General features: G+C 35.7%; 1 protein-coding gene across 2 annotated transcripts in view; it reads right to left on the reverse strand.

Moving 5' to 3' along the window:
- PPFIA2 (protein tyrosine phosphatase, receptor type, f polypeptide (PTPRF), interacting protein (liprin), alpha 2) overlaps positions 1-26,120 on the reverse strand; it is a 542,959-nt gene that overhangs the window by 234,540 nt on the left and 282,299 nt on the right. For both annotated transcript variants that reach the window (XM_011994387.1, XM_011994388.1), the window contains exons 6-7: positions 23,921-23,952; positions 1,720-1,735 (exon numbers count right to left, since the gene is read on the reverse strand). In XM_011994387.1, the coding sequence (XP_011849777.1) occupies positions 1,720-1,735; positions 23,921-23,952 (48 nt within the window). The remainder of the gene's footprint in view (positions 1-1,719; positions 1,736-23,920; positions 23,953-26,120) is intronic.

A 26,120-nucleotide genomic window follows, 5' to 3' on the forward strand; every position in this document is an offset into this window, starting at 1 on the left:
AGAAGTTGAACATGATGAACTATTTATAGATGTTACGTTCCAATATTGAATTGATATTAAAAGCAATTCAAGCCGTTGGAGAATCATCGCTGAAAATTTGTATTTATTTTCTCTCTGCCAATCACCTAGTTTTTGAGACACGTGATTAAATGTGACATAAAAATTAAGTTCATAAAGAAAAATACAATAAATCTAGATTTATATCACATAAATATGAACTGTATTTAAAATAATTCAGTCAACTAAAACAAATTAACATTTCAATTGTGAAAGTGCTCTCTGTTAAGAAGTTTGGTCTGCATTGTGGAAGACAGTGTGGCGATTCCTCAAAAACCTAGAACCACAAATGCCATTTGACCCAGCAATCCAATTACTGGAATATAAACCATTCTATTTTAAAGATACATGCACATGAGTGTTCATTGCCATCAGTACTCACAATAGCAAAGACATGGAACCAGCTCAATAATAGACTGGATAAAGAAAATGTGGTGCATATACACCATGGAATAGTCTGCATCCATAAAAAGGAATGAGATCATGTCCTTTGCAGGGACGTGGATGAAGCTGGAAGCCATTATCCACAGCAAACTAACCCAGGAACAGAAAACCAAACACCGCATGTTCTCACTGATATGTGGGAGCTGAACAATGAGAACACATGGACACAGGGAGGGGAACAACACACATTGGGGCCTGTCTGGGTGGTAGCGGGGGAAGGGACAGCATCAGGAAAAATAGCTAATGTAAGATGTGCTTAATACTTAGGTGATGGCTTGATGCGGGAAGCTAACCACCACAGCACACATTTACCTATGTAACAAATATGCGCATCCTGTACATGTACTCTGGAACTTAAAATAAAATTTAAAAAAAGAAAAATAAAAGGGAATTTGGTCTGAAGAAGAAAGACAAAACCTCAGGATTGAGAGGAAAGGAGGAGAGACAGCTACCTTCAATTTTATTTGAAAGGCTTTCACCTGGAAAGCCTTGGACAAAGTTCCTTTGACAGAGAATGATTATGAGGAGGTCAGGAACACATATTTTTACTAAATGATAAATTCCACCATTTATTCTTTGAACATTTTGAAAGTGATGGCCATGTGTGAAAACCTGTGGTGGTCTTGTGCCGGTCTTCAAAGGGAAAGCTTCTAGCTTTTGTCCATTCTGTATGATATTGGCTGTGGGTTTGTCATAAATTGCTTGTGTTATTTTGAGATACATTACATCAACACCTAGTTTATTCAGAGTTTTTAGCATGAAGGAATGTTGAATTTTATCGAAGGCCTTTTCTGCTTCTATTGAGATAATCATGTGCTTTTTGTCACTGGTTCTGTTTATGTGATGAATTACATTTATTGATTTGGTATGTTGAACCAGCCTTGCATCCTAGGGATGAAGCCGACTTGATCGTGGTGGATAAGCTTTTCGATGTGCCACTGGATTCGGTTTGCCAGTATTTTACTGAGGATTTTCACATTGATGTTCATCAGGAATATTGGCCTGAAATTTTCTTTTTTTGTTGTTGTATCTCTGCCAGGTTTTGGCATCAGGATGATGCTGGCCTCATAAAATGAGTTAGGGAGGAGTCCCTCTTTTCCTATTGCTTGGAATAGTTTCAGAAGAAATGGTACCAGCTCCTCTTCGTACCTCTGGTAGAATTTGGCTGTGAATCCATCTGGTCCTGGGCTTTTTTTTGGTTGGTAGGCTATTAATTACTGCCTCAATTTCAGATCTTGTTATTTGTCTATTCAGGGATTTGATTTCTTCATAGGTGAGTCTTGGGAGGGTGTACATGTCCAGGAATTTATCCATTTCCTCTAGATTTTCTAGTTTATTTGCGTAGAGGTGTTTATAGTATTCTCTGATGGTAGTTTGTATTTCTATGAGATCAGTGCGGATATCTCCTTTATCATTTTTTATTGTGTCTATTTGATTCTTCTCTCTTTTCTTCTTTATTAGTCTGGCTAGCAGTCTATCTATTTTGTTCTTTTCAAAAACCCATGTCCTAGATTCATTGATTTTTTTGAAGGGTTTTACATGTCTCTGTCTCCTTCAGTTCTGCTCTGATCTTAGTTATTTCTTATCTTCTGCTAGCTTTTGAATTTGTTTGATCTTGTTTCTCTAGTTCTTTTAATTGTAATTTTAGGTTGTTGATTTTAGGTCTTTCCTGCTCGCTCCTGTGGATATTTAGTGCTCTAAATTTCCCTCTAAACACTGCTTTAGCTGTGTCCCAGATATTCTGCTACATTGTCTTTTTTCTTATTGGTTTCAAAGAACTTACTTATTTCTGCCTCAATTTTGTTATTTACCCAGTAGTCATTCAGGAGCAGGTTGTCCAGTTTCCATGTAGTTGTGTGGTTTTAAGTCAGTTTCTTAATCCTGGGTTCTAATTTAATTGCACTGTGGTCTGAGAGACTGTTTGTTACGATTTCCTTTCTTTTTCATTATCTGAGGAGTGTTTTACTTCCAATTATGTGGTCAATTTTAGAATAAGTGCGATGTGGTGCTGAGAAGAATGTACATTCTGTTGATTTGGAGTGGAGAGTTCTGTGGATGTCTATTGGATCCACTTGATCCAGAGCTGAATTCAAGTCCTGAATATTCTTGTTAATTTTCTGTCTCATTGAGCTATTTAACATTGACAGTGGGGTGTTAAAGTCTCCCACTGTTACTGTGTGGGAGTCTAAGTCTCTTTCTAGGTCTCTAAGAACTTACTGTATAAATCTGGGTGCTCCTGTATTGGGTGCATACATACTTAGGATAGTTAGCTCTTCTTGTTGCATTGATCCCTTTACCAGTATGTAATGCCCTTTTTTGTCTTTTTTGATCTTTGTTGGTTTAAAGTCTGTTTTATCAGAGACTAGGATTTCAACCCCTGCTTTTTTGTTTGTTTGTTTGTTTCCAGTTGCTTGGTAAATATTCCTCCATCCCTTTATTTTGAGCTATGTGTGTCTTTGCACGTGAGATGGTTCTCCTGAATAGAGTACACCCATGGGTTTTGACTCTTTATCCAATTTGCGAGTCTGTGTCTTTTAATTGGGGCATTTAGCCCATTTACATTTAAGGTTAATATTGTTATGTATAAATTTGATCCTGTCATTATGATGCTAGCTGGGTTTTTTTGACAGTTAGTTGATGCAGTTTCTTCATAGAGTTGACGGTCTGTACAATTTGATATGTTTTTGCAGTGGCTGATACAGTTTTTCCTTTCCATATTTAGTGCTTTCTTCAGGAGCGCTTCTAAGGCAGGCCTAGTGGTGACAAAAATCTCTCAGCATTTGCTTGCCTGTAAAGGATTTTATTTTTCCTTCACTTATGAAGCTTAGTTTGGCTGAATATGAAATCTGGGTTGAAAATTGTCTTCTTTAAGAATGTTGAATATTGGCCTCCACTCTCTTCTGGCTTTTGGGTTTCTGCAGAGAGATCCTCGGTTAGTCTGATGGGCTTCCCTTTGTGGGTAACTTGACTTTTTTCTCTGGCTGCCCTTAATATTTTTTCTTTCATTTCAACCTTGGTGAATCTGATGATTATGCGTCTTGGGGTTGCTCTTCTCGAGGAGCATCTTTGTGGTGTTCTCTGTATTTCCTGAATTTGAATGTTTGACCTGTCTTGCTAGGTTGGGGAAGTTCTCCTGGATAGTATCCTGATGACTGTTTTCCAACTGAGTTCCATTCTCCCTGTCACTTTCAGGTACACCAATCAAACATAGGTTTGGTCTTTTCAGACAGTTCCATATTTCTTGGAGGCTTTGTTTGTTCCTTCTCATTCTTTTTTCTCTAATCTTGTCTTCATGCTTTATTTCATTAAGTTAATCTTCTCTCTCTGATATCCTTTCTTCCACTGGGTCAATTTCGCTATTGATACTTGTGTATGCTTCACAAAGTACTCTGTGTTGTGTTTTTCAGCTCCATCAGGCCACTTATGTTCTTCTCTAAACTGATTATTCTAGTTAGCAATTCCTCTACCCTTTTTTCAGGGTCCTTAGCTTCCTTGCATTGGGTTAGAACACGCTCCTTTAGCTAAGAGGAGTGTGTTATTACCCACCCTCTGAAGCCTACTTCTGTCGATTCATCAAACTCATTCTCTGTCCAGTTTTGTTCCCTTGCTGGCAAGGAGTTGTGATCCTTTAGATGAGAGGAGGTGTTCTGGTTTTTGGAATATTCTGTCTTTTTGCACTGGTTTTTCCTCATCTTCATGGATTTATCTACCTTAGGTCTTTGATGTTGGTGACCTTCAGATGGGGTTTCTTTGCAGATGTCCTTTTTGTTGATGTTGATGCTCTTCCTATTTGTTAGTTTTCCTTTTAATAGACTCCTCTGCTGCAGGTCTGCTTGCGTTTGCTGAAAGTCCACTCTCGACCCTGTTTGCCTGGGTATCATCAGAGCAGGCTGCAGAACGGCAAAGATTGCTGCCTGTTCCTTCCTCTGGAAGCTTTCTCCCAGAGGGGCACTCACCGGATGCCAGCCAGAGCTCAGCTGTATGAGGTGGGCCCTCTCTTACCACTCCTATTTAACATAGTATTGGAAGTTCTGGCCACAGCAATCAGGCAAGAGAAAGAAATAAAGGGTATTCAAATAGGAAGAGAGGAAGTCAAATTGTCTCTGTTTGCAGATGACATGATTGTATATTTAGAAAACCCCATTGTCTCAGTCCAAAATCTCCCTAAGCTGATAAGCAACTTCAACAAAGTCTCAGGATACAAAATCAATGTGCAAAAATCACAAGCATTCATATACACCACTAACAGACAAAGAGAGAGAGCAACATCATGAGTGAATTTCCATTCACAATTGCTACAAAGTAAATAAAATACATGTGAACTTACAAGGGATGTGAAGGCCCTCTTCAGGTAGACCTATAAACCCCTGCTCAAGGAAATAAGAGAGGACACAAACAAATGGAGAAATATTCCATGCTCATGGATAGGAAGAATGAATATCATGAAAATGGCCATAGTGCCCAAAGTAATTTATAGATTCAATGCTATTCCCATCAAACTACCATTGATTTTCTTCACAGAATTAGAAAAAAAAAAAAACTACTTTAAATTTCATACGGAACCAAAAAAGAGCCTGCATAGCCAAGACAATCCTAAACAAAAAGAACAAAGCTGGAGGCATCATGCTACCTGACATCAAATGATGCTACAAGGCTATAGTAACCAAAACAGCATGCTACTGGTACCAAAACAAATATATAGACCAATGGAACAGAACAGAGACCTCAGAAATAACGCCACACATCTACTACCATCTGATCTTTGACAAACCTAACAAAAACAAGAAATGGGGAAAGGAAATCCATATTTAATCAATGGTGCTGGGAAAACTGGATGGCCCTATGCAGAAAACTGAAATCGGATCCCTTCCTTACAACTTATACAAAAATTAACTCAAGGTGGATTAAAAACTTGAATGTAATACCTAAAACCATAAAAACTCTAGAAGAAAACCTAGGCAATACCATTCAGGACATAGGCATGGGCAAAGACTTCATGACTAAAACACCAAAAGCAACGGCAACAGAAACCAAAATTGACAAATGGGATCTAATTAAACTAAAGAGCTTCTGCACAGGAAAAGAAACTATCATCAGAGTGAAAAGAAACCTACAGAATGGGAGAAAATTTTTGTAATCTATCCATCTGACAAAGGTCTAATATCCAGAATCTACAAAGAACTTAAACAAATTTACAAGAAAAAAACAACCCCATCAAAAAGTGGGCAAATGATATGAACAGACATTTCTCAAAAGAAGACATTTACGTGGTCAACAAACATATGAAAAAAAACTCATCATCACTGTTCATTAGAGAAATGCACATCAAAACCACAATGAGATACCATTTCATGCCAGTTAGAATGGCAATCATTAAAAAGTCAGGAAACAACAGATGCTGGAGAGGATGTGGAGAAAAAGGAACGCTTTTACACTGTTGGTGGGAGTGTAAATTAGTTCAACCATTGTGGAAGACAGTGTGGCAATTCCTCAAGGATCTAGAACCAGAAATACCATTTGACCTAGCAATCCCATTACTGGGTATACACCCAAAGGATTATAAGTCATTCTACTATAAAGACACATGTACATGTATGTTTATGGCAGCACTGTTCACAATAGCAAAGACTTGGAACTCACTCATATGCCCATCAATGATAGACTGGATAAAGAAAATTTGGCATATATACCCCATGGAATACTATACAGCCATAAAAATGGATGAGTTCATGTCCTTTGCAGGTACATGGATGAAGCTGGAAACCATTATTCTCAGCAAACTAACACAGGAACATAAAACCAAACACTGCATGTTCTCACTCATAAGGGGGAGCTGAACAATGAGAACACATGGACACAGGGAGGGGAACATCCCACACCGGAGCCTGTCCGCAGGTCGGAGGTTGGGGGGGGCGGATAGCATTAGGAGAAATACCTAATGTAGCTGACGGGTTGATGGGTATAGCAAACCACCATGGCACGTGTGTACCTATGTAACAAACCTGCAGGTTCTGCACATGTATCCCAGAACTTAAAGTATATATATAAACCGTGCTGGGATCACAAAGAATAAATTGGGTTGCAGTGCTAAAATTCTGCTTACAGTTTAAGAAGATACATTTTCAGGATATGCTATGATACATATTATTTGTGATAAAAATTGAATTGTGTTTTACAAATGTGAGATAGAATAATTCTGCCACGACAACTGTGCATATTAAAAAGTTATGTAGAACCCTACATTAAGCAATTCATCATTGCTGGCAGAATTGCAAAATAGCACAGTCACTTTGAAAGACAGTGTAGCATTTATTTGAAATGTTAGCGTTACCATATAACCTAGCACTTCCACTTCTAGTTATATACACAAGAGAAATGAAAACACATGTATATAAAAAAGCTTTTATATGCATATTCATAGTAGTATTGTTAATAATAGCCAATAAATGAAAACAACCCAAATATCTATTAACCAATGAATGGATAAATAAAATTAGTACAGCCATATAATGGAATATTAATTGGCAAGATGAAGAAATAAAGTATAAGCTATAATGAAGATTAATCTTGAAAGCAAAAGACCCCATATTGTAAAATTTCAGTTATAGTATATGAAATATCCAGAACAACAAATCCATAGAGGAAGAAAGTAGCTTGGTGGTTGCCAGGGCCTTGGAAATGGGGCAAATGGGGATTAATTGCTAAAAGATACAGGGAATAGGGTGATGCACATGATCTAAAATTAGATAGTAGTGAAGGTTGCTCAACTCTGTGAATAAGCTAAAAACACTGAAGTATACACTTTAAAGGTGAATTTTATGCTATATATTTTTTTTTCTTAATACAGTTAGTATGATAAATTTTAAGAAAAAACTATATAAGGTATTTAAATATCAAAATGGAAAAGAACTTTCATAGAAGGTTCTATTTCTGAAGTTTAATATTTTCAATTCTATAAGACATATTTCAATTTTAATGAAATTTCTGCTGTACACTTGGGAACTTATAACATTATAAATGTTATCATTTCAAAGTACTTTGTAGAATCACCTTTCTCCCCGCTCCCTTTATTTTGGGTTTGGTGACCTATAAAAGTAAATTATTTCTTGCCCTTGTGCAGAAGTTTGACGCATCCCTCGGGGTAGGAATCACTTTTAAAACTCCCTACTGTTTCACTGATGGTGCTGTATTCTTAAAGGACACTGAAAAAAAAAAATAATGTGGCATTGCCTGGGCGAAGGTCATTTCCTTATTAATAATTCGACAATATCCTGGTACTTTTAGAATTTCATTTTTGTGCACTATGTAAGACCAAATAAAAATCCTAAAATGCTGACAGAATGAAAGTCAAAAACTCTTGAGGTAGATGTAATGGACAAATTTAAAAAAGCAATAGTCCACACTATTTTGAGTCCGGCACTATGCTAGAGACTTTGGAAGAAGTTTTAACCACAGTGATGCTGATTACCTAGTGGGAAAAACACAGCACATAAATAGTTATATACAACGAGACAGAGGCTAGTGGTGAAGATGTGTGCAAAGAGTTCTAGGAACACTGGAGGAGGTGGGATTAATGGTGATTATGGGAGGCAAAAATACCCTCAAATATAGTAATATTTTCATGTTGTATAATAATAATCAAAATTTTTTCCAGGCTTCATTTGCCATCATGTTTTTATACAATTAAAATTCACATTATGTAACTTAAGTATACTCCACCAATTCACATAATAGCAATATTCATTAGAGTACTATGAAAATGAATAACCATTGAGAATACACATAATAGGCCAGACCCTCATTCTAGCAAGAGAAGCATTTGACTAAATTTAATCTCAGCTTCTAAATCTCTATTTTGGCGTAATTTAAAATTTTTGTATGTTAAATATCTTTCATTAAAATAAAAATAGCATTGCTAATTTTAAATTCCCATATTTCTATTAAGGCTATAAGTTGTGATAATTTTCATATAACTAATTTTGGAAATGAAATTTAACTACATGTATCAAAATGTTTTAAAATGTTTTCTTTCTTTGAATCAGTAATTCAAAGGAAGTGATTCAGTAAGTGATATGATAAAATTATTAACAATATAATATACAGCTACAATATAATTATTTCAAGGATATTTAGAGACATAAGAAAATGCTTGTTTTATATGGTAGGTGAAAATTATAGGCTAAAAAACTACTTTAAAATTAAAGATTCCAATTATTTTTAAGGCCAAAAGGAAATAATTAGCTTGAGTTATATTTCAAAAAGCCAGCCTAGTAAATGATTGTAGGGATTATGTAGTTTTTGCTTGTCTTCAACTTTCTAATTCAAAGTGATATTTCTATAAATGTGAACCTAATGCATTATCTAGTCAATTACATACTTTTACTTTTAAGAAGACACCTCATTTTATTTTAGTTGATCTCTTATTTATATCGTTTTTGTACGGTTTATGTTTTTCTTTTCATCATCATTTAGTCTTTTTTTAACTCCTTGATACACTTTATATAATTATTTTTATATATCACACATTCAATAAATATATATATTTTAAAGTCCTTAACTTGTAAGTTAGTTGTACCTGTGTCGCTTCCAATATATTTTTCCTCTAGTGCTAAGAAATAAAAGAGTACTTTCCCCAAATAACTCAGATATATAACTCTCACCTCAAATTTGTCACCCCTCTTGTGAATGAAAAATATTTATTTTAAAACTCTGTGCTCTATTAACTTCAGCCTAGATCTAAATGTTGTGTGCTAGAACACAAATGAATCACAAGTTCACATGAAAATTTGTTTTAAAAAAGGTATTTCAAATTTTGTGCAAGAAATGTATAACCGAAGTCACAAAATAGTAAATAAATCACTTAAAATACACGTTTCTATGAGACAACAAAATGTAAATTTTTATTTGTCATTATTGATGGCAAAATATGAAAGTCTGAAACTACAAATAATTTGACACCCTTTATTTAGGGAACATTGAATGTTACATGTATAATAATATAAGTGACATAATTTTTGGAACTAAATGACTTGGCAAGTTCAATTAATACAGACTAAGTACCCCATCTGCAATTAAATTTATTAAATTATAACACAGATAATTCCAGCATATATGAGGTCATTCTGACAGAACATTCATATTTTGACTTTACATTTGATTTAGCTCATTGTACACATTATCATACATTTTTAGGGTTATAAATTAATTTTTAAATGAAATGTAACTCATAGGATTAATAATAGTAAGTGTAATTTCATGATATTTCAAGCGCTGTTCTAGGCACTCAATATGTATCAGCTTATTGAATATAAACAATAACCATATGGTGTTGCTACTATGATGATCTCATTTTACATGTAGGGAAATGGTGGCACAAAGAGTTTAAGTGATTTGCTTAGTGCCTTACATGCGTTAGTGTCTTATGTGGCAGAATTAGTACTTGAACCCAGCTATCTGGTAACAAAAGTTCAGTTTAATCACTAACACTGTACTGATACTGTCACCTTATTATGATAACATGAACATTGCAACATAAACAAATATGCCATGCAGAAAACTTTCAGGATATCAATGCATATAAAAGATAAAAAAAATAGTAATTCTAGAAATTATATTATTGATACAATTTTCAGGTACAACATAGTCTTATTGGGTTGTTGTGGGACTTAACTAAGTTATTCAGGTTAAGTGCTTAGACAAGTATGAGCACTTGGTAAGTGTGAACAATGAATTATTATTATTACTATTATTATTATTACTGGAACAAACTCAAAGCTTGCATTTTTAAGGGTGGAAGGGCCTTGTCACTGGTGATTCTAAGAGTAAGCTATATGTCTCCAAATCCCGCCAATCTATAGGTACTGATATTGCCATATAGCAGTGGCAATAATCAGCTTCCATGGCTGATATCTCACACTCATGCTTTCTCAGTTCTATCAGGCCCACACTTACGATTCTTCCACAGTCAATTCCAGTTATTTCTTTAAGGCAAGAAACAAACAGTGTGGGCATAATGTCATGAAAATGACAGATGTTTAATGGCCAGTGTGATATTTGAAAAAGCTGACAAAACTACACAGAAAGAATAATTAATATAAATCACCATAGAAGGCAAAAGAAATATATCATACTTAAAGGTAATTTGAAATGTGCGTGAGGACGAGGACCATAATTTGTTTTTATGTTTAACCTCTGAATTTTCATTTAATTTTATATTCATTATCACTTTTAAATTATTGATTTAAAAAGTCATGTAATATAGTTACTTAGTGGATACATTAGTTGTGGCTGATAATTCCTTTATTTAAACCAGAGAAAGTAGTTTTCCTATGTAACATTATTATACCCAACAATTAGGAAAGTTTGATGGTCTATATTTCATTGTCTGTTCCTGTTATTTCATTATTCCAGTTTCTTTTTATATTGGCCTTTGGAGAATAGAATCAGACAAACATGAAACATTTGTCATACACAGAATACGACCATAATAAAGCCACAATCAACTCCAATTTTATTGACAAGTGAGTAAGTGTACCACAGTCTCATCTGTTTCCTCTCTCTACCACCATAATTCTTTTCACCTGACATTTTGCCATTTTTAGGAGGGTTTTCAAGGATCATATCCTATGCCTCCCTGCTCTGTCATAACAGGGGATTTCACTGAAGTTACCCCCAACACACACACAAACACACCCACAGAGAGACAAAGGAACAATACAAAGACATCTCCCTCTCTTTCTGTCACAATACCCATTATCATGGCACCTGATAGCATCTGAGTGAATTCTGTTACTCAAAAGCCCACGGGTCTTACAGCCTACTCCTAAGACACTTATTTTACTAATTTTGCATTGTTTCCTGTGTTTAAGGTGCTCTTCCTTGCCTTGTCTATTTGGAAAACTCTTCTTCGTTCTTTAGGGCTTTGATGGCATATCCCCTGTTCTAGGAAGCCTATGATCTTCAGACAAAATTTGGAAACCTCTCTTCAGATTTCCCATTGATGAGAATATATATGTATGGTGCTATAATTGTTTGCGCAGTTGTCTAGTTCCCATACGAGAACACATGACTCTGAAGGGATGGATGGTCCTTTCATTTTTAACCTTCTCACAACGATGTGTCTCAAAAGGGCACGGTCTTGATGTGTTAGAATGAATAAGCTACCTAATGGAATATATGTGTACAATGAGGCACAGCACAATGATTCTATGACTGCAGATTAGCCACATAAACAAGTATCTGTCCTATTTTGACAAATTAGGCCAAATCACCAAAGACCAAATTTTCTTGGATCAGATATACAGTTTACCATATTCTCAATATGTGCTGACTTGGTAACATTGAGAGATACAAAAATAATAAACTATAGTAATTGGAATTATTAATGACTCAAATAGTTCATTAATTTTCAGGCAAATTATCCTTAAAGCATTGGAAAGAGTTTAAAATTTGTTTCCTTAGTTGCTCAGTATTCTAATATCTATTTCTATATCTATATATACATCTAATATATATGGGTATATATATATTATTAATAGGTAAAAATATTCATAATAGATCTTTTTTTAAGTATTTTACAAAATGCTTTGGGAGGGCCAGGAAAACTCAAGATGCATTACCTATGATCAAGGACATTACTTTTAGCTTTCTTTATTTGAATGTTTGCATTTGTACATGTTTCAATGCACCAGTTGAAAGCAACCAAAATAACACAGACAAAAATTATTAGACAGTTTTGATTATGAACTGGGAGAAAAATAATGTAGTTTAAAAAATTAGCCTTTTCCCTACTTTTCTCTTAGTTACTATACTCTACTGCCACACAGTACAGAAAATAAAAAATAAATCTATCTTCGAGAAATGTCTCATTTTCACTTGAAATGATGCAACTATTAGTCGCTACTCCATATATTTGTGTTTGAAAAGTTTCTATCAAGCATAATCTTAGCCAGAATACCTTATAGTATATAAGCTATACATGAACAGTGAAAGTATTGTATTTGTTATTTGAAACGTGTCTATGCAGCACACTTAATTCAAAACATTTATGAGTGGAGGTTGACAAGTCTGTCCTTCTAACTCTTATGACATAACTTACTATTTATATGCTACCTGTACTTCAAGATCTATTCTGTGTTCTAACACTATAGAGAAGGCTAATTGGATATTCCCTCAGATAGAAATGAAAGTTATCTCTCTCTGTCTATTTTTATATCACTTTTTCTTATTATTACAATCTTTCTTTTGTATGTATCCACTTAACCCATCGTAACATTTTCCCCTTTATAAGACCTAGCATTCCTCCTCTTATTAAGAATAAACACCTTAGCAGTACTAGCCGCATGGTTGATGTTGAATTAAGCTAATTAAGTGGTTGGAAATACACAATTCAAATTTACTATGTTTGCAAATCCACTTATAGCTCCTAAAACTCCAAGAGTTTTAGGTCAGCCTTTGGAAAATTCTGAATTCGTTTTTTGTTAATTATTTCTTGGGAATATTGTTTTGTAGGATATTTCTAGAAATGCAACCCACTGAAAATAGCCAATCTAAACGTTACAATCTCAGCATCAACATTTGCCTCAGTGGAAGTCCTTAATTGCCAAATGGAGAGAAATGCATGCAAGCTGTCAGCATCATGTTTCTCCACCATTTTGCCACTACAAATGTTTCTCAATGGCCAACATACTACTTCTTCTCAATTGAATGTTTATGTTTGAGAAAATGCAAAAACAAGAGTACTAAGTGCAAATAGAGGTTTGCTGAAGTTTGTGTATTTAGCTCCTATGGCATTCTGGATGCCAAATTCACATTCATTAGGCATAAGAAAATGTTAAGCAGCCTTGACTGTAGGAGGAAAAGCAACAACAAAAATCTCTTCATACCTCTAAGACTTCCAAACAGTCAGATTGTTTTCTTACAGAGCCCCGTTCTGCCTTTCCAGCACGCTGTTTTCTGCTCAGTCTTATCAGTCTTTTCCTACTTTATTCTTGTTTTTTGACTGCTGTTTATGCCACTTAGGCATTTGCTTATACTGGTCCCCATAGATTTTCCTCCTGTTTAACATTCACAATGGGCTCAACTTTCTTTGAAGCACACCTCCTCTATGGAAGCAAATGACACCCTAATTTTTGTTAACTCTAAGGCGTCACAGAACTTTATTTCTTCAAGGCCTCTAACTTTACTTTTGGCCTTATCTTCTGCCATTTCCCATCTGAACACAATGCTGCTTTTACCTGTTCCTTTATATTCTCCAGGAGGACTGTGCAATTGTTTTCCTTCTGCCTGAAATACTCTGTTCTATGTCATCTTCTGAGATAAGGCTTCCCTTTTCACTCACGCTGCAGTAGGTTTCTGCAACTCATTTTCACCAATTACGATCTTTCTCTCCTCTCATGCTTTAGGACAGTTACCTTTTAATGTTTCTGGCATTATCATTATTATTATTTTTTGCTTTGTCGCCACTGTATTGAAATAATTGTCAATCCAGGTTTCTTACTTTCAAACCTTCTTATATTTAATTCATTTTACAGCTAGATTATTACTTATCACAAATCCTTGTTTGGCCATTTTATTTCCTCATCCCCATTTATTTCCTCATTGTCCCACAAAAATAAGTCACCCCACCATTTAATAAATCCCTCATGTTTAGAGGATAAAATAAATTGTCTTTATTTCTTGCAAGAGAGTGAATGTGTCCCCTCAAAATTCCTTTGTTGAAGCCCTAAGACTGATTTGATGGGAATTTGAGGTGGGGTCTTTGGGAGGTAATTACTGTTAGATAAATCCATGAGGGTGGGGCCCTCACGGTGAAAAGAGGAGACATGAGATATCGCGCTCTCCCTCTGTGCTATGTGAGGATACAATAGGAAGCAGACTCTTGCCAGACACTGGATCCACCAGTGCCTTGATCTTGAACCTGTCAACCTCCAGAACTGTGAGAAATAAATAGTTGTTTAAGCCACTCAGTCCGTGGTATTTTTGTTCTACTAGCCTAAATTTTCAAAGACAGCACTTTATCAAGGTTATCATATACTAGTCTTTACCTATAGCCCTAAAACAAAATGTCTACTACTTCTTTAAAAGGAACACTCTGCTTCAGGGAAGAAAGAATGTTTATAACATTTCTTCTGTTCAATTTAGCCTCACGTCATTTCTCTTGCCTGGAACATTCTCGTATTCATCCTTCAGTATTTCTAAATCCTATATACTTAATGTAAGGCCTAGTTCAAGTTGTAGTACTTCATTGAATACTTCTCCAATTGATAATCTTTCAATTTTTATTCATAATTACAAGATCTCAGCAGAGTTTTGTTTTCCTGACTTTGTAGACTTATTAAAAATAGCTTCACCAATTTTTTTAGGAAATAAAAGCATAGTGTAAGTACTACACGGCTCATGTTTGATATAATAACATCTGCAAAAAAACCCCACAAAATGTCTCAATTACTCTTTTTTTTTTTAAGTTGATCACATTCCTTCATGCATTTACTAATTCAAACACATTTATAGGTTTCCTTGAAGAGGTCCAGGCATTCTGCCAGAAAATGGGATTATAGTAGCAGACTAAATTTAGTCAAAACAGATCAAACTCCTTGCCCCTAGGTAGCTTACATCCTTGCAGGGATGATAGTGGGGCTGGAGAGGAAGACATTCAAGAAGACAGGCATATACAGAGTGTGTTACATGGTAGTAGGTGCTACAGAGTAAAATAAAACAGGGAGGGGTGGAGCTGCAATCTAGATAGAGATGGCAGAAAACACTTAAGAACAGTGTGGCATTTGAGCAAAGGCTTAAGGACATCAGGGGAATAAGACATGTGAGTAGATAAGGGGTAGATGGAGTATTTCAGAGATGACAGGGTACTTGGAGCAGAAGGAGCCATAAAGAGGAGACCACATCTCAGAGGTAACTTAGGATTCAAGTATGTGGGACTATAGGTTATTATGCGAACTTGTATAGGTTATTATGTATAGTATAGGTTATTATGAGAACTTGGCTTTTGGGAAGCAAATGGTTTGAGTGAAAAGTGACATGATCAGATTTGTCTATAAATGTAATCCTTTCAGCTGCTATTTGAGAACAGACTTAAGTGAGGCAAAAGAGGAAGTAGGAAAATCAATGAGAGGACTATTGAAAGAATCTGGTAAAAGATAAAGGTGACTTGAACCTAAGTGTTAGCTATGGAAGTGACTTAAGTAGACAGATTATGCATATGTTTTCAAGATAATGTCAGCAGGTTGAACAATTATATGTGGGTGAGAGATAAAGAGGAAAGTCAGAGAAGATGGCAAATGACTCAGGGTTTTCGCCAAAGCAGTTGGAACATAAAAATAGAGATTGGAAAAATTATGAGAAAAGGTTCGGAATGAGAAAGAGAATTGGGAATCAGTTTTTGATGTGTTAAATTGATATGTCAATTAGATAACTAAGTTAAGACACACATTTTTGGTGTCTGGAATTTGGGAGAAGGGTCCAAGTTGGAGACACGAATATGGGAGTCATCACTTATAAAAAGGCACTTAAATCTCTAATTCAGCCCAAATTGCTAAAAGTATGAGACAGACTTAATACACAGAGAAGAGGTCCAAGGACTAAGTCTTGGTATACTTCTCAATGTTTAGAAGCTGGGAAGACAAGAAGGGCACTAATGAAAGATACTGAGAGAATGTTTACATGAATAAATAAAAACATAAATTCTTCTGTAAGATACAAAATTCATATTTTTTATCTTGCCTAAATTGTAGTTCCATCTTTTTACAATACAAAAACATTTTAAAACTTAAAGCCACTTACTGATCACCTAACATAATTCTCTGCAATAAATACACTTAAGTACTTTGTTTTTAAAATATATAGGGCCAGGTGTGGTGGCTCATGCCTCTACCGCCAGCACTTTGGGAGACTAAAGCAGAAGGATTGCTTGAGTCCAGGAATTCAAGATCAGCCTGGTCAACATAGTGAAACCCCATCTCTACACAAAATACATATAAAAATAAAAATTAACCAGGCACGATGGTGAGCATCTATAGTCCCAGCTACTTGGGAAACTGAGGCAGGAGAATCACTTGAGCCCAGGGTTTAAGCCTACAGTGAGCTATAATTATGCCACCTCATGTAGATCCTGTTTCCAAACAAAACAAAAGTATAATATTATAAGGCTCCAATTTTAAAATGTTGCTTTGTGTTTGAATTCTCATAGATTATTATTAGTTGAAAATGTTAAAAACATATATTATAACATTTAATGTTTAATTATGAAAGATAGGAAGTAAATTTTGTTGGCAATATACATAGCATAATGAAAAAGATAAGAAGTGATATTATGACGTAATTGAGAACTGCTTCACAGATGACAATGCGGTGTTTTGTTTTATTGTTTGGAGACCCAGGAGTTTTTATAACTTAGAGCAATGCACAATAAAATAATTTGGGATGAACGAAAGTGATGCATCTCCTCCCTCCTCCGCTTCTCTCTTTTATTTGAAGAGATAAGCATTTTTAAATGGATATGAGAAAGGTGAATCAGCTGGATTCTTCAATAGACAAATCATTTTTAGGAAAGGAGCTCATAGAAGTTTTAAATTATCCACATGCAATGTGTGATCCTTGATTGAATTTTGGAGTGAATTAACAAAAAACTATAAAGAAGAAGAATATTTTTGGAGACAATTGCAGAAAATTACCAATATATTAGATAATGGTATATCATGTGAAATTTCTTGGGTGTAATAATGGTATTGGGTTTATTATAGGAGAAAGTCCTCATGATTATGAGAGATGCTGAAGGCTTTAAGAATCATATATCATGTCTTCTGCTTCTTACTTTCAAATATGTCAGAAAAATGTGTTGAAGAAAGAAATAGATGAGGTAAATGTGACAAAACAATGATAAATCCACGTGAATGAAAGGAATCAATAACAATACTTTCTGTATACTCTGTCAGCTTTAATATACAAGATCAGAGAGTCCAATGTTTCTAGGCTCTAACCCTCTGGGATAGAATGGGAAAATTCATCATGTAGAAATAAAACTGAAGGAATATGCTGAGTAAACGTATAGCATGGGAGGTCAATGTCGTAACATTTATATGAGTAAACCAGAAGGATGGTTTAGTATGCCAAAAATGGAAGCCAACTTTGAGGCATAAAAATAAATCTGAGAAGTTGGATATCTTATGCCGCATACCACAGTCTACTCTTCTTGAGTATGGCATGCCCCAGAGCAAATAAAGCAGACACGAGAGACACAAAAATGGCTTTAGCCCCACTGAAGCTCCATCTACCTGGAGAAAGGAGTTACAATTTTTTTAAGTCAGCAATCAGTAATAAAAAGTTTCATAATTAAAATTCCCAAATCATAAAGGTCAACATATATGTCCTAACTCATGCTTGGTTCTTCATACATATTAGCTGCTTGGCAGCACTGTCACATCCCTAGAGACAACCAAATGTTTAACTCATACATAACCAAATAACAGTTGTGACTACAGAAGTAATCCTCTTACTGATTGTTCTTTGTAATAAATTAAAATGACAATAGAAGCAATTGCACCAAGCCCACATTTTCAGATCATTTTATGATTATTTGTGGCTCATGAGATGCTTCTAAATTTCTAACTGAGACTAGTGTCTTCCTTTTTTATCTCTCCAAGATTATTGTAAATTACTACTTTCTATTAATTGTCTCTTCATAAGGCAAGGTTTTCTCATATAATCTTGGTATATGAGTTAACATAGGAAAACATAATAGAGATAGAAGTAGGAAGAGGGTTTCCTCCCTTCCCCATGTTAGTCTTTATCTAAGTGTGTTCCCTTATTTCATAGATTTTTTTTTTTTTTTTTTTTTTTTTAAGGTGGAGTTTGGCTCTTATTGCCTAGGCTGGAGTGCAATGGTGCGATCTCAGCTCACCACCACTGCTGCCTCCCAAGTTCAAGTGATTCTCCTGCCTCAGCCTCCTGAGTATCTGAGATTACAGGTGCGCGCCACCACATCCAGCTAATTTTGTATTTTTAGTAGAGACAGGTTTTCTCCATGTTGGTCAGGCTGGTCTCGAACGCCTGACCTCAGGTGATCTGCCCGCCTCGGCCTCCCAGAATGCTAGGATTACAGGCATGAGCCACCACACCTGGCCCTCATAGTTGTCTTTTTGATGTTCTGAAATATAACCTAAGTTCTAGTTCTAAAGAGTTTCCTTCACCTTCCATGAGCACTGCTCAGTTTCCTTTTCCATAATTTTTCATTTCCCAGGCCTTTCAATTAAATTGGTTTGGAAAAGACGGAGACAAAGAGGAGGGCACAGTATCCCAAATGCTGATAAGAAACCAAAAACCTCAAGGGCTGCTGTTCTGCAAATTTACGGAGCTGGCATTGTGCAAGAGAGCAAGTTGTAGTTTGTGTCACAGCTTTTTTTTCTCAAATTTAGTTTCATATAATTTTAGATGGATAAAAGAGTTGCAAAGATACCACAGAGAGTTTTCATATACTCTTTACTCAGCTTCACCTACTGTTAGTATCTTACATAATCATGGTACATTTATCAAATAAATTAAAATTAATGAAAAACTACAGACTGTCTTCAGATTTTTCAAGTTTTCTACTAATATTCTGTTCTAGGATCCAATTCAGGATACTATGTTGTATTTCATCATGTCTCCTTAGTCTCATCTAATTTGTGACAATTTCTCAGTCTTTCCTTGTCTTTCATGAGCTTCACATGTTTGAAGAGTACTGGTCACACAATCTGTAAAATGATCCCCAGTTTGGATTTTTCTGGTATTTTTTCGTGATTACTCTAACACTGTGAATGTTTTGGAAGAGTAGCAAAGAGAGGATGTGTCCTTCTTATTGCATCCTTTCAGGGAATACAGCCATGGGGATTTTATTTTATTTATTATTTATTAATTTATTTATTTATTGAGACAGAATCTCACTCTGTCACCCAGGCTGGAGTGCAGTGGCATGACCTCGGTTCAGCGCAACCTCTGCCTCCCAGGTTCAAGGGATTCTCTTGCCTCAGCCTCCCAAGGAGCTGGGATTACAGGCACACATCACCATGCGTGGATAATTTTTGTATATTTTGTAGAGATGGGGTTTCACTATGTTGGCCAGGCTGGTCTCCAACTCCTGACCTCATGATCCCCCTGCCTTGGCCTTCCAAAGTGCTGGGATTAGAGGTATAAGCCACTGCGCCCGGCGTCTTGGGGATTTTAAAATGCATGTTTCCCACTGAGAAAGTGAGGTAAAGAAAAGAACTGTGCATCCAGCAATAGAAGGAAATCAATATTCTGTTTTCGCTGGCACTTTTGACCTGCTGGCCATAAGCCAATACTACACACTAGATGGTAGGGTGCTGCAAGAATGTCAGTACTTCTGTCCCATTAATCTTTGCAGGCTCTGCCACCCCTGCAGTTGCTCATGGAGCATCCATTGCCAGGACATACATCTGCCTCTGTACCATGCCCCTGTAATGTGACTTCAAAGGGTGCACCGTTCTGTATCTGCTCTTTATCTTTTATGACCAACCGCTACAAAAATTAGAGAGAATCTCCAACTATTTTGTTTTTGTTCCAGTTAAGAAAATTGTCGATAATCTCAAAAAAGGGCTATTAACTTTCATTCTGTCTTTCATTTTCTCTTCTTCCTCTCTTTTACCCTACATCTGAGTCGAGGGGGGTGCCGTGGTCAGAAGCAATGCCTTCAGGAAGTCCACACTCTTTCCTAAATTAATTCTCATCATGGAGGTAGAGGTTCAGCTAATAATAATTATGTTTTTGAGGAACAGAGAAAGAGGACAAAGGGGAGAGGAGACACCACTTATAATCCCTACTAAGATAGCTTTGTATTGTGCTAAACACTTTTTGTCAGATCCCATTTAAATCTGAGATGCCTGTATCATTTTCCCTATTTGACTGATGAGGAGAGTGGAATTCAGTAGAATTTAAAAAATTCTTCAAGTTAGCCAGTTAGTAAATGGGTGGAGACCACAGGTCACGGTATTTTCTCTCTCCCTCACCTGGAGGTATAAATCATTCCTACTACCTTAGTATGGGTTAAAGCCAGACATCTTGTCAATGCTTCCTAAAAAAAAAAAAAAAAGGGAAATTGTTTTTCATGTGAGGTTCTGTGTCTGGGTCCCTGATGATTTCCTATGCTTAAGTATCTACTTGATAATCTCTCCAAAGCACCACTCTTCCAACACTCTGTGTTGCTATTTTCAGTGCTCTCCAGGAACTCTTAAACTAAAGGACATGATCCTCATGCACTGACAACTACTTCAGCCACCTCAACTCTGACCAGTCCCTCAGAGTAGGGAGCCGTCTGTTGTTATTTTCACCACTAACAAATATTCACGGCCTCATTTTTTTCCGGCGCATAGTGAACATGCACTTATCTTCCCCCTTTGAAATTGGGTGCAGCCATATTCAAATCAAAATTCTACCCTTTGGTAGTTACAAGATACACATAAAAAAAAAAATGAGACTTAGAAAGGTTGAATAACTTATTCAAGGTCACAAACCCAGCAAGTATTAGGGTTAGAATTCTAGTCTCTCTGGCCCAAGCTCTGACCTCATAACCTCTGCAAGATACCCTCCCTATCCTATGGAGCCTGGTGTTACACTATCCCCTCCCCACTTTAGCCTCCACGTATAGTAAAGTGCTTGGAACACAAAAAACATTTCATAAATTGTGCTGAATGAAATCATTTCCATGAGTGTTTATGAATCTTGAGTTCATTTGTACCTTTTGCCTAAAATTCTAGCCACTTTAGTTTGGAGAGCTTCCAGAGCAAAGGGCACAGATCCCAGGCATAACATTGCTTTGAGTATACAGCAACCAATATATTGTTAATCCAAGAAAGTTCCTCCATTGATACACAGTAGAAATACGCCAGTTTTTAAAGTCCTCAAAGCTATAGCAAATTATTTGTTTTTAAAATTTAATTTAAATTAATACAATCAGATTGTTGTGTTATTTGGGTATTATAGTATGTTAAAGCACATATATCCCAAAGACATAGTTTCTGTGTCAAAAAGTCATGCACTCATGTGTGCTAATGATGATCTTATCCTGACCCGCTATGTGACTTGTATCTCTAAACCAGGCTTTCCTGAATTTTATCTGTTAATTTAACCCTGATTTCTCAGCAGCAGCTTCTCTTTGTAAATAGACTTGCCTCTTCTATGTCTGACCTCTGCTCCTCATAATCAGATTAACTCAGATAAAGCTGCTTCAGGGAAGAGGTCAAAACCACTGCCAAAAATAGTAGTTGCCCTACTTCAGTCTATTTTCAACACAGTAGCCAGGAGATCCTGTTCACACCAAAGTCCAACCAGCCCCACTGTTAGCCCTCAGATCACAAGCCTCCAGTGGCTTCCAACCTCACTCACAGTAAAAGCCAAGTCATCCTTTAGCCTATGATGTCCTACATGATTCGAATTCCCTTCCACTGATTTTGTCACTGATTTTTAAAAATCCAAATTCATTCTCATATAGCTGAATTGTCCTCTGTGCTTTAAATATGCCAGGAATATTTCTACCTCAGGGCCTTTGCACTTGATGTTCCCTTCACCTTTTCCAAGATAGTTATTCCCTCACCTCAGTCAAGCCTTTATTCAGATGCCCCCTTCTCATCAAGACATTCTCTGATTTCCTTATTTAAATGTATGACACCCCTTCTTTGCTTTATTTTTAATCAGAACATGTATCACTATCTAGCGTACTATATATTTGCTTGAACTCTTTTGTTTATTGTCTATGTCTGCTGAATACTGTGTAAGCTACATTATACAGGCACGTTTCTCTATGTTGAACACCGTTATATTACAGAGCCTTAAAAGTACCTGGCACTTATTAGATTATCAAAACGTATTTATTACGTGACTGAAAAAGTAAATGAATAGACATACCATTATTGAATTTTGCCAATGTTTGAGGTATGTATTATTATTACCCAATAACACCACCCAGCTAATAAAAGCTAATTTTATGTGGTCATATTTACTAAAACTTTACACTTTTGTTAGAGATTTATCATTAGTATTTTTATTTTTAAATGAAATTGTAAAAAGAATATGCTAAAGGCAGTATGCTTTTCAAGGTGAAAGTTGGCTCTCAGGCATATGTAATGCTCATAACACTGGTATTGTCAATTCATTACTAAGAAAGATCAAAAAAGGAGAAATTGAACGCCAAGGAGGCATAGAGCTAGGAGATATTAATGTGGCTTTGAAGAGGAATATATCCGAGCCCTGGTGGTGGGTGAGTTACATAAAAAAAGGGAATTTTCCCTCAGAAAAAGAGATGTGCAGTTTTTGGAACACTTCTCTGTTTTCCAGTGGAACACCATATTTCACAGAAACTATGCCCTGACCTGATTTATAATTTTAAGAAAATAGTTCAAATGCCCTTTTCTCATTATGATCATAATGGTGGTTCTGCTGCTACCACAAGCATTTCACCACTGATAATTTTAATACTGACTCTGAGAGAACCAAGTAAGTAGTTGCACTTAATTGTCCAGCAATTATTTTGCAAGAAAATTTACCAGCAGTTGCTGCCTACATAAAAATGATATGGAACTGCAAACTTGCCGTTTAAGAATCAGCCTTTTCTCTAAAACAAAGGAAAGTTGGTTATAGATAAAGAAACAGTTGTGCAGTGTAGAAGTAGTTTTCAATTCTGGCTGCATGTTTACCAGGGAACTTTTGAAAATATTAGTATGTGATATTTCATGTCTATACTTCTCCCACTTCCAAAGATATTCTAATTTAGTGGGTCTTGGTAGGTCGCAGTAATCAGTATTTTTGACAAGTTCATCCAAATGATTTAATGTGCAACTAAGTTTAAGAGAAACATGTGTAGTGGGATAAAATGTATATAGGCATATCTGCCTAATACTCTTCATTGATGATTCATTCGTTCATCCTAAATTACATCAAGTACCCACGATATGCTAGGAACTGTGCTAGGGGAAAAAGGTGATGGGGTTTATAATGTAGTCTAGAAAAAATAATATTGAGCAGAAGAGCAGAAAGTACTATTCAAATGTTAATACCACTGCTACATCCATCTCAATAACACACTATTGAGAATTTATTTCCTTTTATCCTCACTCAAGTTAATCTAATTTATTTGTAATCATTTATCTAAATAATATCTAAGATCTAGTATAACTAGACTGTCATCTATAATCTATTGCAACTTGTACCACTCCACTGCTTCCATGTTTGGAATGCCTCCTCTAGGAGAAAACACACCCTCTATCAAAAGCCGTATGTCTATGGAAATTTTAAGAGAGACAGGGGAAAAGAAAGAGAATTCAACTTCACTTCAAAACCAGACAAAAAGTCTCCACTTCAAAACCTTGTGTATGGATTCTTTTCTCTAGACTAAACATTCTCGTTTCCCATAAATAACACTTCTTTCTCTTTGATGAGTCCTTTCTGTCTCTCCCTCCCACTGCCACTGCCACTCCCCTGGTCTGGAACAATTCCTCTGATGAGGACTGTGGTAACAACCTTCTAACTGATTTATTTTTTATTTTTATTTTTATTTTTATTTTTCCTTTTAGAATCTTCACCCTCCGAATAGTCCTTCACAGTTCCAAGAATATATCTGAAATCCAGATCTGCTCATCCACACTGTCCAAAAAAACAAAACAAACAAACAAACAACAGCAAAAAACTCTGCCAAATTTCCACTGTCCACATGATAAAGACCGAATGGTTTTCCCACTGACCACATCATAAAGACCAAGTAGTTTAGCATGGCACACACAGTCTTCTATAACTTGACTCTGGTCAAATTCTCCAGTACAGCTCTAGCTAGCCCAGTCTAGATATACAGAATTACTCACCCTTTTGTTACTTTGTTTAAAAAAAACAAGTTTCATTCAATGAGGAAATAGAAAAAAAAAAAAACCTTTTTAGTCATTTATGTAATTTTTGATAACCTTATAGATAAACTGTGAATTAAAATCTATAGTCTTTCTACAGGAATTAATTTTCTCTGGTCCCTAATAAGTTGAGCACATTGCTTATTTTTCTCTACTTATAAATTTTACATTTAAAAATTGACCTAAAAGCCTAAATAGTCATGTAAATGCATATGTATAAACAAGGCAAAGCTATTTTAAGCAGAATCTAAAATGTATGAAAAACTGGGGCAAACTAAGTAATGCTTAGGCTTAAAACTCATTAAAAACAAAATATTGTGGGTTGTTGTAGCATTTAAAAAATACAAAAAGAGCAATTTGAACAAAACAATATATTTAAAATAAGATGATTAAAGTTAGACCGTGATATACTGGAGACATATTATTATTTGTTTTGAGATACTTTTATGTGCAGTTAATGAGAAATAATTACATTATAAACTAATGATAAATAAATTAGGCATTTCCCATGTATTTAAAAGTCTTAATCAATGCAAAATTCTCTTCCTCATAAATTCTTGAAGCTCAGAGATCACTGAACTATGGAAAGAACAGGCAACCTATAGAATGGGAGAAAATTTTTGCAATCTATCCATCTGATAAAGGGCTAATATCCAGAATCTACAAAGAAATTAAACAATTTACAAGAAAAAACAAACAACCCCATCAAAAAGTGGGCAAAGAATATGAATAGACACTTTTCAAAAGAAGACATTTATATGACCAACAAACATAGGAAAAAAAGCTTATCACTGGTCATTAAAGAAATGCAAATCAAAACCACATTGAGATACCATCTCACACCAGGTAGAATGGAGATCATTAAAAAATCAGGAAACAGCAGATGCTGGAGAGGACATGGAGAAATAGGAACGCTTTTATCCTGTTGGTGGGAGTGTAAACCAGTTCAACCATTGTGGAAGACATTGTGGTGATTCCTCAAGGATCTGGAACTAGAAATACCATTTGACCCAGCATTACTGGGTATATACTCAAAGGATTATAACTCATTCTACTATAAAGACACATGTACACGTATGTTTATTGCAGCACTATTCTCAATAGCAAAGACTTGGAACCAACCCAAATGCCCATCAAGGATAGACTGGATAAAGAAAATATGGCACATATATACCATGCAACCATAACACTATGCAACCATAAAAAGTGGATGACATAACCATAACACTATGCAACCATAAAAAGTGGATGAGTTCATATCCTTTGCAGGAGCATAGATGAAGCTGGAAACCATAATTCTCAGCAAACTAACACAGGAACAGAAAACCAAACACCGCATGTTCTCACTCATAAGTGGGAGTTGAACAATGAGAACACATGGACACAGAGAGGGGGACATCACACACTGGGCCCTGTCAGTGGCTGGGGTGCTAGGGGAGGGATAGCATTAGGAGAAATACCTAATGTAGATGATGGGTTGATGCATGTAGCAGTGGTACATTACCACTTGCAAATATATTCTAATATACTGAGTCTTTTATGTCCCAGTAATCAGTATTTTTGACAAGTTCCTCCGAACAATTTAATGTGCTGCTAGGTTTAAGAGAAACATGCAGCAAACCACCATCGCACGTGTATACCTGTGTAACAAACCTGCACATTTTGCACATGTATCCCAGAACTTAAAGTATAATTTAAAGAAAGAAAAAGAAAGAAAGAAAG

This window comes from Mandrillus leucophaeus, unplaced genomic scaffold (assembly GCF_000951045.1).
Source record: "Mandrillus leucophaeus isolate KB7577 unplaced genomic scaffold, Mleu.le_1.0 Scaffold455, whole genome shotgun sequence".
In the NCBI taxonomy this organism is placed as follows: domain Eukaryota; kingdom Metazoa; phylum Chordata; class Mammalia; order Primates; family Cercopithecidae; genus Mandrillus; species Mandrillus leucophaeus.